General features: G+C 50.9%; 1 protein-coding gene across 5 annotated transcripts in view; it reads right to left on the bottom strand.

Moving 5' to 3' along the window:
- GPLD1 (glycosylphosphatidylinositol specific phospholipase D1) overlaps window positions 1-14,098 on the bottom strand; it is a 70,046-nt gene that overhangs the window by 14,791 nt on the left and 41,157 nt on the right. For 4 of the 5 annotated variants that reach the window (XM_040460724.1, XM_040460727.1, XM_040460726.1 and 1 more), the window contains 5 exons: window positions 10,439-10,504; window positions 8,399-8,522; window positions 5,989-6,128; window positions 3,873-4,059; window positions 1,023-1,133 (listed from right to left, as the gene is read on the bottom strand). In XM_040460724.1, the coding sequence (XP_040316658.1) occupies window positions 1,023-1,133; window positions 3,873-4,059; window positions 5,989-6,128; window positions 8,399-8,522; window positions 10,439-10,504 (628 nt within the window). The remainder of the gene's footprint in view (window positions 1-1,022; window positions 1,134-3,872; window positions 4,060-5,988; window positions 6,129-8,398; window positions 8,523-10,438; window positions 10,505-14,098) is intronic. The other variant, XM_040460725.1, reaches the window with a different exon arrangement.

Here is a 14,098-nt window from a genome sequence, read left to right as displayed (position 1 = left end):
GCGTTCGCAGGACCACTCGCCCGCCTCCCCCGTTCGAGGCCAGCTCGGTTCCCGGCTCCTCCGTGGGGCCTCCCCTGACCCAGCCCATCAGTCCTCTGGACACGACTCGCGTGTGCCTCGAGACGCACACGCCGTGCCATCACTCTGTGACGCAGACCATTTCCTGTCCTCTCACTTGCTGGTCTCCATCCTCATTCGTTCTAGAAGCATTTATGTGCCACTTTGGGCCAAGCACAGGAGGAACCACGATAAATAACAACACTCTGTCCTCCCGAAAAGCGAGCAAGCGGGCAATGACAACACCACGGCATGAGGGGCAGAGGGTGCCGTGTGAGGCCGGGAAGTGTCACCCACACTGGGGTTTGGGGGACAGTTCCGGCATGGGTCTCATGTGGCCTCTAAAGGAAAAGGGGAAAAAAGGACTTTCCAGCAGGGAGGGAGCTGCCCAAGCTGGGTGCTCGTGTGCAGGGGCCTGTGGGCCCAGGAGTAGAGGGGGGAGGCAGAGGGTGAGCTCGCGGTGGGCGGTGGGGTGAGGGGGGGGGTTGGTGATGAAGGGCCTTTGACCTTTGTGCTCACACATGGCACAGAAGCTGGGCCTGCCGTGCACGGGGTACACGCAGACAAAAGCCCACATTCCAGGACTGGATCTGGGCAAGGAACAGGGACGGGGTGGGGTCTGTGTATGAGCGGGAAGATCCAGGGAGGTCACCACTCTGCTGGGATGACGGGGCCTCCGGATCGGCTGGAATCTCCGTCCTCCTCCAGCATCCAGCATCTGAGGGGGCCGGGGGAGTAATTTCTGGTGGAATTGAAGCCACGCTATGGCCAGCAAGGCAGGGACTAGGTGGCACCTGGTCACCTGTGGTCACGTCAAGGACCCCAACTGGGGTACCTGAGATCATCTCCCCGCACACACTGCGGCCGACACACTTGGCTGTCCGCTTCCTGCAGAGGCTCTGTCCAGCCGGGCCTCCCGCCCTGGCCTCCCCCCTGCCCCCCCCCGCCCCCAGCATCAGCCTTACTTTGTAGGTGAGCTGCTCGGAGCCCACGGATGGGGCTCCCACGGCCAGGTCAGGCACGCCGTCCTTGTTAAAGTCCAACACGGCCAAGGCCGAGCCGAACCGACCTGAGGGCTGAAGAGACACAAGTGACTCCCCCCAGGCCGAGCCACAACCTTCAGAAGCACACAGGACTCCCCGGGAATACAGAGACCCAGACCCCTGCCCTGGAGCCCCAGGGCCCAGGAAGGAAGCAGCAACCTGTGACACTCCTGAGACGCCCAGACTCCCCGCTGGGCAGCTCTGCCCTAAGGACATTTTTGGCAAGCCTGTCTTGCTTTAAGGGAGGGGGGGTGCCAGGAAGAAGAGGGTCCGTCCTCACAAGTTGCAGAGTTAGAAACCAGTCTAATGTACATTCTGCCCCACGTTCAAGGCCAAACTCCCCCCTGGGAAGCATCCAAAATGATCATCGCACCCACCAGCAACAACAGCTAATGTCTGATGAGCACTCAGGATGTTCTAGAGCCACACGATGGCCAGAGCAGGGGCCACGAGCTAAACGTGGCTCTTACAGTTAAAGTAATTCGCACCGAACACATTAAAGATTCAGCTCCCCAGAGGCACCAGCTGCCTGGCAAGTTCTCAAGAGCCGATGCACTTAGTGGCCCTCCGATTGGACGACATAGCTACAGGATGTCGCTACAGAAAGTTCTGGACAACACTGCTGAGGACCCCGTTCTAAGCACCTTACACGGACTAGGGCAGGCACGTTTATTAATCCCCCCGTTCGCGGTTTACAGGTAGAAAACCCAGCCCGTTCAGGGACAATTTTCTTCCAAGGTGGATTTCCTAGACCTTTCATCCCCCACCCTCTGGAACCAGCCTCAACCCAAACGCAACTCCCTTCGTCCTCCCGTTCTTACACAACTTCTAGAACAATGACCAGTCTTGCACAAGTGAGTGGTTTGCCACATACACACGGCCCAGAGTCCGCATCAATTATGTACTGGCTCATGGCGCTACACCCACGTGCATGGTGCCTCTGAAGACTGCCCCTTCCTGCGAGGCGGGAACTCGACTAGAAAGGAATGCTCCAGGGCACAAAGCACGTGGGCCACGAGGAAGGGGCCACGACAGATGCATTTCACCCTACAGACAAGGACACAGAAAGGCTCACTGCAGACTCAGGCTGGACCGAAGGAGTCCCCTCCCTAGTCCCCGCCTTCCTCTGGCCATCTTCCTTCTCCTCGAAGGTCACTGGGAGACGAGAACACAGAGCTGCCCCCTCCACGTCCCAAGTGCGTGACACTTGATTGTCCCCAGGCGGCAGCCGCCGCTCTCGCTCCCCGTCTGCAGGAGCCCAAAGGGTTAGACCCTACCCAAAAGGCTGACACGGGAGTGGCTTTGTGAAGAAGTCAGGAGCAAACAGCAACGGGCAGACTGATTTCGGAACTTTCTCGTGTGGTGTCAGAAGGTTCCAAAAAATGCTGTCCCTCCGGGACCGTGTAACCTCGCACACCGGCCAGCCGACTTCGGACGAATGCGCACATACAGGCAGGGCCCCTTCCATCAGCTCAGGTCCTAAACCCCGTGCTTTTCATTCGTGGACATGGGTCCAGGAACGTCGTCATCTTGTTTGGTCTCCACAGCATTAACTCGACAGCAGGGGGTTTTGCCATTTACCCGGGACAGGAACCAGCTTCTGATCCAAGTCCGGGGCTCCCTCCCCCGGTGCTTGGTATTCGGAGCACGCAGTCCTGCCCCAGCTCCCACACTCGTCTGTGCCAAGGAGCATGGCTGCAGACAGCTCTTGTGAGAACCAATGCCGGTCAGGTCCCCGGGGGAACCTTCCAGGCTCCTGGTGCTCCCAAGAGGGGTCAATGCAGACTCCGTGCCGAACATCCATATAGTCCGTGTGGGATTTTTCTGCTGATGAACCACTTAAAACCAAGGAATGAGGGGCACCTGGGTGGCTCAGTCCATTGAGCATCCGACTTCAGCTCGGGTCTTGATCTCACGTCTCATGGGTTCGAGCCCCGTGTCGGGCTCTGTGCTGACAGCTCGGAGCCTGGAGCCCGCTTCGGATTCTGTGTCTCCCCCTCTCTCTGCCCCTCCCCTGCTTGCATTCTCTCTCCATCTCTCAAAAATAAACATTAAAAAAAACAATACAAGGAATGAAATCCAAACAAAGTCTGGAGTTTAGGGAACAGTCATGCACCAGGTGCTGGTTCACATAAGACGTTAATTTAGGAGAAAGTGGGTACAGAACTCTGTACTGTCCCTACAGCTCGTCTGTGAATCTGAAATTCTAACAAAATAAATATTTGTGTATAAAAAGGGGGAGGTTTACAAAAAGTGGGGATGTAATATCAAGAAATCACGTCCTGACTGGCTACTCAGAGCCCTTCTAAATAGGTGTGTTTTCAGAAGGTATTCGACTAAACACATCCAGTTGATGATAGAATGACATCAACGAAGTGGACAGGCTTTGAAAAACGGAAAAGCGTGGAGCGCCTGGGCGGCTCAGTCCATTGAGCATCCGACTTCAGCTCAGGTCGTGATCTCACGTCTCACGGGTTCGAGCCCCACGTCGGGCTCTGTGCTGACAGCTCGGAGCCTGCTTCAGATTCTGCGTCCCCCTCTCTCTCTGCCCCTCCTCTATTAGCACTCTGTCCCTCTCTCTGCCTCTTCCCTGCTCAAGTGCTGTCTCTCGCTCTCAAAACTAAAAACAAGCATTTAAAATAAGCATCGGCCACCAGCTGTGTGTTGCTACTGTCATTCTTGTGACTGGCTGTTCACTCTGGAGACTCAGCCGAGAAAGACAGGCAGTGCCTTATGGACACCAAAAGGAAAAACTGGAGATGGGCGCCTTACCTCGAAGCCCTCCAGGATCACGTGGGCCTCCTTGTCAAGATCCAGGTCGATGGGGGGCAGGCCCAGGTCGTTGCCGTAGAGGAGGTACACGCGGCCGACCTGGACGTGGCCGGGGCGGCTGTATCCCGGTGCGCCCACCACCAGGTCGCCGTGCCCGTCCTGGTTGAGGTCAGCTGAGGTCATTGCCCTGCGGGGAAAAAAGAGAGGACCCCCGCAGTATCTGCTGAGAACTATGGGTAAGACGGTCTCCTGTGTCCTTCCTCTCTAGAACTTCCTCTTGTTGACTTCTTCACCCTGCCTGACTTCAGAGAGCATTCACGTCTGAGTTTACGTTGTGATTCAGTCTTGCTCTCCAAGAAACACAACAACGACGACGACACTGAGGCCACCAAGGCCTCTAGGCATTTCTGGGCCCTATGACCCGAGCAGGTGAAAAGCGTCTTCACAGAGCCTCAGGTCCTCTATGCAAAACCCAGAATAGCTGTGCACGGTCCTGAGCTCGCCTGGCAAGAGAGGACAACTGCACCCAGCCAGTGGCACGGGCTCTGACAGGTCAGGTAACAAACGGACACGAACTAAGTCTGGGACAAACGTGTTAAGTATACATGCTATCTCTACCTTAGCTGCACAGGGTGCCGTGTGCTGTGAAAAATACTAACTGTTCAATGTAATTAGTAGATCTTGCTTTCTTTTTTTTAAGTTTATCCATTTATTTTTGAAAGAGAGCACGACAGCACAAGCAAGGGGAGGGGCAGAGAGAGAGAGAGACAGAGAGAGAGAAAACACGGCATGAACCCGTGAGATCATGACCTGAGCCGAAATCAAGAGCCAGACACTTAGGCGACTGAGCTCCCCCAGGCGCCCTAGTGGGTGATTCTAAATGAGAATCTATGACGGAGCAGGTACAGAAGTAGACAAACCCAAAGGTTCAAAGGTCTTTGCTGGGGCAGCTAGAAAGACCAGAGATCATCTGTTTATTCTCGTTCCTATGGCCACAAAAGAAATGAAAGGCAGAACAGAGGGAGACAAGTAGTTTCCAAGGGGCTGACAGGCACCAGGGAGACACTGCTGTTCCCTGCGCTCTGAGGCTGGGTGCAGGGGAGAGACCTCCGTCTTCACTGCTGCTCCCCCACCCCCACACCCCCTCCCCCCCCATGTGACGGCAAGCCTAGCAGGAGGCCTCCTTTGGCTCCTTCGGGAAGGCGGCCACGAGGAGCCATTATGCACGACTGAACGGCCAGTAAAAACAACATTCACCCCCCATTCCTGTGCTGGGGCTGCACGCGTTAGTGGCCCAAAAAAGAAGAGCTGTCAGTAAATGTTTCCAAGGGAAACAATGTCATACGGATTTAAGGAGCGTGGCTTAAAAAAGAAGTGTCCCCAAACCTCCAGAAAACAATCACTTCTATGTACTGGGGCTCGGTTTCGGTTGATTATTAAAATCAGAGGCATCCCCAACATTGTCTTTATAATTACCGTGGTTTACCAGGCTTTTGTCATATGAAGTTAGGATATTCCGATCACTGGATTAGCCATCTGTTCATATGCTTCTAATGTCATTAGATTCCCAAACGTCTGTGACATTAGGTCTTCAAGAACACTGAAGCTTTGCAAATATTCTGTAATACTTTATTGTTGTAACTATTCAGTCAGGTGAAAGCTCCTTGTATTTAAACACATTGTCACCAATTTTAAGGAGATCGTGGTTATTGGGTTTTGAAAAATTTTTTAATGTATATTATTTTGAGAGAGAGTCCGAGCAGGGGGCGGGCAGAGAGAGAGAGAGAAAGAGAGAGAGAAAGAGAGAGAGAGAGAGAGAGAGAGAGAGACACAGATCCAAAGCAGGCTCCGGGGTCCAGGCTGTCAACATAGAGCCTGATGCGGGGCTTGAACCCACGAACCGTGAGATCATGACCTGAGCCAAAGTCAGACGCTTAGCTGACTGAGCCACCCAGGTGCCCCAAGTGGTTATTATAAAGATGAAATTAAATTAATATTTTTGTTGATGGTGACCGGAACGGAATATGAGGTGCTAACAGGTGCCATCCGAAATCTGTTCAATGACTGAAAGTCATGCTGATGATAGCATTCAGGAATAGGAGAAACTTCTACCTACCAACCGAGTCTTGCATAGGGAGAAGACAGGAAGTAAGAAGCCAAGGGGCTGGAGACGTGCTTCAGCGACTGCTGAGAGCTGCCCGTGAACATGGTCCGTATGTTCCTCTCCAGAGCCTGGTACGCAAAAGTAAGGGAATCCTGGAAAACAAAATTAGTACAGGCAGATAAAGACACATGGCATCATTGGCAAAACTATTATTTCTTGTCAAAAGTATTAGACTAAGGGAAGCCAGTTTTGACAAATGCTAAATAAATAAATAAATAAATAAATAAATAAATAAATAAAGCGCTGATTCCAATCAATAGCTAAGACCACTTGGGATGGGCAGTCAGGGCAGGCCAATCACTATCCCACTATGCGGGGCGGGGGGGGGGGGGAGCAGTTACAGCCCCAGGTCTCACGCCAGCGGGTAAGGAAGTTTGCTGGGGCTTAGCCTGAACCAAAGTCAGGATGGTCTGTGCTCTGTGTTAACCTGAAGAACAGGACGAAAGAAAGCTAATGGATTAAAATAGCTTAAAAGTTCATTCAATATGGAACTGATTGTGTATCTGTGTGTCTATGCATGTGCAGGGGCATGTCTACGTGTGTGTCTATGGGTGTGTGTGTGCAGATCTCTGTGTATGCATGCGTCGTGTGTGTGCATTTCTGTGTCCGTGTGTGCGTGTCTGTGCATATTTTCACCCCCAAGAACTGGACCACCACCGAGATGCCCCAAACACCCTCCAAACCACAGCAGGTAGAGGTGCGTCAGGCGGGAGAGCTCAGCTGCAAAGCACTGGAGCGGGGACCGGGCCATCCGTGTGGGATGCTCAGCTGTTCGCAACTTGCTCGCGCACCCAAGCGGCCCTGAATAATCCGGCCACGTACCAGATCCGTCCAAGCCCAGGGGATACAACTCTAAATCCACCTGAGGGCGTCGTGAGACCAGACCAGAATTCCGAGGCCTGCCCCGGGCGGAGTGGCATCGGTCAGAGCAGGGGGACAGCCCCTCGCAGCTCGGGCTCCAGAGAAGAGCCCGCTGAGGGCCCTGCAGGAAAGGCCCGTGCCTCCTGGTTTTCCCATCCAGCCCCCCTGGCGGGCTGCACACAGACGCCCAGCCTAATGCCCAGCTCGGCCTCGCTCGTTCAGCCAGGAAGCATTTAATCAGCACCTGCTGTGTGCCAGGCACCACGACAGGCCTCAGGAACATAAAGTGTTTCTCTTACAGGACTTCCCTTTTTATGAAGGGGATCCAAATAACTAGGACAAGAGGGTAAGTGCGTGATAGAGGATCCCGGGTCAGGACTGGCTGTGTAATTTGTGGAGCCCAGTGCAAAATGGAAGCACAGAGCCCCTAGTTCAACAGCGAGTAGGAATTTTAAGGCAGCAACAGCAGAGCGCTAACCCAGGTAAGGGGCCCTTCCCGGGGCGACTGCAGCCCGTCCCCCGTGTCGGCACTGCTTGCACCCCCACAGAACAGACCCGCCCAGGCCCTTGCCCAACTCCCAGAGGCGCCGTTTAGACGATGTCGCGTGAACCCTTCTCCCGGCGTTAAGAGCTCTTTCACGGTCCAGTGCCTTCCCAAACCTCTCCGAGTACTTTGTATCCCTTGTCTTGTTTTCCAGGCCAAAAAGTCTACTCGTATTTCCAAATATCCCCCAAACTTTCCCAACCCACAGAGATAGATGCTCACTGATGAAATATAACCTCCTGTTCAAGGCCTAAGTCAAAGAGGGAAGTTTTGTCTCACAGGCAGAGTATTGCCCACCCGCGTTATTTGTTGCATACTACGTACATATGATTATCTGTGTACTTATCACCCCAATTAGACACCTTTTCTCAAGGTCACAGTCTCTTTCCCTTTCATCTTCCACACCCAGTTGAGTGTCTGACACCTAACTTTTTTTTTTATTATTACTTTTTGAGGGACTGAGACAGAGCAGCAGCAGGGGAAGGTGAGAGAGTTTGAGAGAGAGAGAGACAGACAGACAGACAGACAGACGGACAGACATAGAATCTGAAGCAGGCTCCAGGCTCTGAGCTGTCAACACAGAGCCCCACGCGGGGCTCCAACCCACGAACTGTGAGATCGTGACCAGAGCCGAAGTTGGACGCTTAACTGACTTAGCCACCCAGACGCCCCAAACTGTCTGACACTTAAAAGATGATCGCATGGATGGATTTCATATGCAGCATCCGCCAGGGCCACCTCAGGCTCCACGGGACTTGCCAAAGGCCACAAAGGTCCAGACTCACATCTCAGGACGTCTCTGGAGAAAACCAGATTTGGAGGCCAAGGGTATTTGCTGGCCTGGAGGCACACAGGGCGCTCAGTGAACAAGTAAACAGCCAGTACGTCTGCAGGTCAAGATCGCAGTGGGCAGCTCACACCCTCCCCCCCCCCCCCATAGGAACAGAAAACTCTTACCGAGGTCCAGGAATCCACACGGAAGAACACTCCTCTTTCAGTATAGTTTATATTTTTTCCAGTCTCTTTAGTGAGGGACGCAGTCAAATTCCTATGGAAATCACTTTTCTGTACTTTGGAGCTGCTGGAAGGGAGAACCACAAAATGGGACAGACTGAGGAAACAACAGGCCCCCGAACGATGGACGTGAAGTCAGGTCCATCTCGGGTGAAAGACTATGAAAGCCTATTATCTGGAAGGTGAAAGAGAAAAACCTTCCCAGGACATTCCATAGAATTTTACTGAACACATTTCCAAGGTTTAAGAGCCGGTGCTTATAGAAAACTACTTCCTGGAGCCTCAAACTCTTCTGGTATAAAAGGTGTAAAGTTCTTCCAGATTACTAAAAATAACAACAACAACAACAAGACGGGATTTCAGCATTTCGTGCAAATGGTCAAGAGATAGTCGGTAGGTGGGGCGCCTGGGCGGCTCAGGTGAGCGTCCGACTTCAGCTCGGGTCATGATTGCGTGGGTTCGCGAGTCGGAGCTTCGGATTCTGTTTCTCCCTCGCTCTCTCTGGCCCTGCCCTGCTCATACCCCGTCTCTCAAAAATAAACATTAAAAAAAGACTACTTAAAAAAAAAGAAATGGTAGGTGCTTGGGACGCCGGTATGCAGGCACACGGATTTATCTTCAAAGACACGCTGGAATGAACCATGCAATAAAGTATGTTTTCAAAGTCATATATTTTAAGAGGCAACAAACCAGACGCGCAGAGGAGCGGGACAGAGCAGCCGGGAAACGGGAGTGAACGCAGGGGCCCACGTACAACGCCAGCCGGTGTAGGGACTCTGACACCCTAGACATTACAAGCTCGAGCCAGAGGCACTCAATTCAATTACATTAAAAAAAAAAAAAAACAGGGGCGCCTGGGTGGCGCAGTCGGTTAGGCGTCCGACTTCAGCCGGGTCACGATCTCGCGGTCCGTGAGTTCGAGCCCTGCGTCGGGCTCTGGGCTGATGGCTCAGAGCCTGGAGCCTGTTTCCGATTCTGTGTCTCCCTCTCTCTCTGCCCCTCCCCCGTTCATGCTCTGTCTCTCTCTGTCCCAAAAATGAATAAACGTTGAAAAAAAAAATTAAAAAAAAACAAAAAAACAAAAACAAAAAACAAAGGCTTACCTCATTTAAATAAATTAAACCGTGAGGACTTAACTCTCCTGTTCTGCGGCTCTACACTCTCTCTCTCTCTCTCTCTCTCACTGCAGCGGCGTCCGAGTATCTACCCCTCACTCACCCTGAAATATCCACGGAAACACCACTTCGTCGCCGAGGGTTCTCCTGTGACGGGGTCAGGGCCCTCCATGGTACGTCCCTCCTGACACTTGAGACTATCTACGAGTTTTGTTCAGTGCCCATCTCCCTGCTGGACACATACCCTGGGGTGCAGGAACCGTCTCTGTCCTGCTCACGATGAGGCCTCAAAGCCTAAACCAGTCCCTGGAGCCATCGAGGAGGAAACACCCTCTCGTTACTGACGTGCAGAATACGAACACGCTTAGTAAGCGCACGTGGTCGGGACGGGGCCCCACAGGGACGCCAGCCCTCAGAATACAAGTCGGGCCCCCTGGCTCCCCTCCTCAGGAACCACCTGACCATCTTCTGCTCACCCGGTCTCCTCGAGGACTACCCAGATTTCACCCTGAGCAAGTAAAGTTGATGAGTACGAACAGCGATAGTAATAACACCATGAACTACCATTTTTACTCCTTAGCGAGCGACTCGCTGATATGCTAATTGCTTTACATCCATGCTGGCACGAAATCCAGGCCATGATTCTGGGAATATTGGACATGTGTTTTTTTCTACCTTGCCAGGAGGAGGAAGTTGCACCTCAAAAAAAATTAAGCAACTTGCTTGAAAAATCACACGGCTGTAAGTGGCGGACCCCCACACCTACCTGTCTGCAGATCCTGTCTTCGTGTCTACCGAGCACCCCTCGGTGTGTTCCCTGATCGGTTTGGATGTTGTTTCTCTATGAACAGGTTTGGAATCCACTTACCCCTGGGCGCTGGTTTGTTGGCCGCCGCAGGCAATGAACAGAGGGTTCTCGGGCAGACTGCAGTCACTGGGGACACAGACGAATCAGGCATTTTTCTACTACCTTCTGTCCAGGCATGAATTTTACTGAGAATCGGCGGCGCACTTGAAGCCGCGTCCAGAAGCCTTAGTCTAGAGGCGTTCGCGACGGAGCCAGACGGCAGTGCTGAAGGACCGGGGGCCTCCGTGCTGAGGGTGTATGAGCCGACTGCAGGCAGCCCCACGCCCTGGTCACCCCAGACCCCTCCCTGCGAGGAGGAGGAGAGGGACACAGGATCTAAAGCAGGCTCCAAGCTGTCGGCACAAAGCCCAGTGTGGGGCTCTGAACCCGCCCCCCTCCCTCCTGTGCACCTGCTCTGGTCACCCCAGACTCACGCCGCCCTCCTCCCTCCCAGTGAACCTGTTCCACTGCCCCACGCTACCATGAACCCTCTGGGAGTTGGAGACAAAAAGAAACGGATTCCCAACGGCACCCCTCTCCGCCCGATGATGCCCGCATATGCTCCAATAGGTCTTATTTTCTTCATCTCATTCCTTTAAAAACAAAGATTTGTAAACTGACACGGCCGCTAAGAGAACATAAGAGGTAAGCTTTCCCTCTCCCTCTGGAAGGAAGCACCAAGCAAGGGAGTATTACATTACAAGAGTCTGTTCTCAGGGGCACCTGGGTGGCTCAGTCGGTTGAGCATCTGACATCAGCTCAGGTCACGATCTCACAGTGCAGGAGTTCAAGCCCCGTGTCAGGCTCTGTGCTGACAGCTCAGAGCCTGGAGCTGCTTTGGATTCTGTGTCTGCCTCTCTCCCTGTTCCTTCCCCAGTCATGCTCTGTCTCTCTTTCTCCGTCTCTCTCAAAAATAAATAAACATTTAAAAAAAAAAATCATCTCTCTCAGGGCCAGCGTTCAGCTTCAGAAAAGGTTTTTCCTCAAATGCTCTGTTCTCCAACACCAGGATCGGGATGGCAGCCTTACAGCAAGAACGCTACAGTTACAAATCCTTTTTGAATTATGCAGAGCTCCGGCCGCAAACATAACTACCATTCTTCCACTGTTTCTTCCAGAAGACACACTAGGAGTTTCAAGCGACAAATCTGCTTTGGAAGATAATTATCAGGACGCTGAGAAATCCTTATAATATGACAGTGGACACACTGTTTCTCCCGCTCCTGAATTTGCCTCCTTTTTCTTTGGAGCCTTTCTCCATATTTCCACCAAGTTCCACAAACTCTGATGAATCTTTCTTTGTGTGTGAAGAGACAATCAATTCAAGGAATTTTCCGCCTTGATAAAGCAGAACGGAGATCAAGAGACAAATCTGTTCCTTCTCAACTAGTTCTCCTAATTAAAGAGTAAGGTTTAGGGGCACCTGGGTGGCTCAGTCGGTTAAGCGTACACCTTTGGTTCAGGTCATGATCTCACGGTTCATGGGTTCGAGCCCCGCGTCTGGCTCTGTGCTGACAGCTCAGAGCCTGGAGCCTGCTTCGGATTCTGTGTCTCCCTCTCTCTCTGCCCCTCTCCCACTTGTACTCTGTCTCTCTGTCTCTCTCAAAAATAAATAAACGTTTAAAAAAATTTTAAAGAGTAAGGTCTGGCCGTCCATAACTATTTGGACAACCTACCCAAAACAAACGCCAAAACTATTCTCCACTTGAGGATCATTACACACGAATTTTATAAAGCAAATAAATGTTGGAGCACCTGGCTGGCTCAGTCGGAAGAGCATGAGACTCTTGATCTCGGGGTTGTGAGTTTGAGCCCCATGTTGAGTATAGAGACTATTTAAAAATAAAATCTTTAGGGGCGCCTGGGTGGCCCACTCAGTTAAGCGTCCAACTTTGACTCAGGTCATGATCTCATGATTCATGGGTTCAAGCCCCACATTGGGCTTTGTGTTGACAGCTTGGAGCCTGCTTTAGATCCTCTGTCCCTCTCTCTCTGCCCCTCCTCTGCTTACACGCTCTCAAAAATAAAACTGAGCCTGGGTGGCTCAGTTGGTTAAGCATCCAACTCATGATTTCAGCTCAGGTCATGATCTCACAGTCCATGAGTTCGAGCCCCACTTCAGGCTCTGTGTTCACAGCTCAGAGCCTAGAGCCTGCTTCGGATTCTGTGTCTCCCTTTCTCTCTGCCCCTCCTTCCCCCCCCAAAAATAAACATTAAAAAAATTTTTAAGCATCTGAATCATAGGGGTCCCAAAAGATGAAGAGAGAGGAAAAAGGGGTAGAAGATTTATGTGAGCAAATCATAACAGAAAAGGTTCCTAACCTGGGGAAAGACACAGACATCAAAATCCAGGAAGCACAGAGAACTCCCATTAGATTGAACAAAAACGAACTATCAACAAAGCGTATCATAGTCAAATGCACAAAATACTCAGGCAAGGAGAGAATCATGAAAGCAGCAAGGGAAAAAAAAGTCCTCAACCTACAAAAGAAGACAGATCAGGTTTGCAGCAGACTTATCCACAGAAACTTGGCAGGCCAGAAAGGAGTGGCAGGATATAGTCAATGTGCTGAATCGAAAAACCATGCAGCCAAGAATTCTTTATCCAGCAAGGCTGTCATTCAAAATAGAAGGAGAGATTAAAAGTTTCCCAGGCAAACAAAAATTAAAGGAGTTAGTGACCACTAAACCAGCCCTGCAAGAAATTTTAAAGGGGACTCTCTGAGGTGAGAAAAGATGAAACAAAACTTAAAGGACCGAAAGCAACAAAGACTAGAAAGGAACAGAGAATGCCACCAGAAACTCCAACTCTACAGGCAACACGATGGCAATAAATTTATATCTTTCAGTACTCACTCTAAATGTCAATGGACTAAACGCTCCAATCAAAAGACAGAGGGTATCAGAACGGATAAGAAAACAAGATCCATCTATATGCTGTTTACAAGAGACCCACTTCAGACCTAAACATGTGTTCAGATTGAAAGTAAGGGGATGGAGAACAATCTATCATGCTAATGGTCAACAAAAGAAAGCCGGAGTAGCCATACTTACTTATATCAGACAATCTAGACTTTAAAATAAAGACTGTATCAAGAGATGCAGAAGGGCATTATATCATAATTAAGGGGTCCATCCACCAAGAAGATCTAACGATTGTAAATATATATGCCCCCAAAAATGCAACCACTCAACTATATAAATCCATTAGTTACAAACATAAAGAAATTCATTGATAATAATACCCTAATAGTAGGGGACTTCAGTACCCCACTGACAACAATGGACAGATCATCTAAGCAGAAAATCAACAAGGAAACAATGGCTTTGAATGACACACTGGATCAGATGGACTGAACAGATATATTCAGAACATTTCATCCTAAAGCAGTGGCGTACACATTCTTCTCCACTGCACATGGAATATTCTCCAGAATAGATCACATACTGGGACACAAATCAGCCCACAACAAGTACAAAAAGATCGAGATCATACCGTGCATATTTTCAGACCACAACACTATGAAACTTGAAATCACCCACAAGAAAAAAATTGGAAAGACAACAAATATTTAGAGACTAAAGAACATCCTACTAAAGAATGAATGGGCTAACCAAGAAGTTAAAGAGGAAATTAAAAAGTACATAGAAGCCGGGGCGCCTGGGTGGCGCAGTCGGTTA

Source organism: Herpailurus yagouaroundi, unplaced genomic scaffold (assembly GCF_014898765.1).
Source record: "Herpailurus yagouaroundi ecotype Mexico unplaced genomic scaffold, PumYag 250, whole genome shotgun sequence".
In the NCBI taxonomy this organism is placed as follows: Eukaryota; Metazoa; Chordata; class Mammalia; order Carnivora; family Felidae; genus Herpailurus; species Herpailurus yagouaroundi.
Note: the sequence above shows the minus strand (reverse complement) of the source record. Positions and strands in the feature narration are given on the sequence as shown.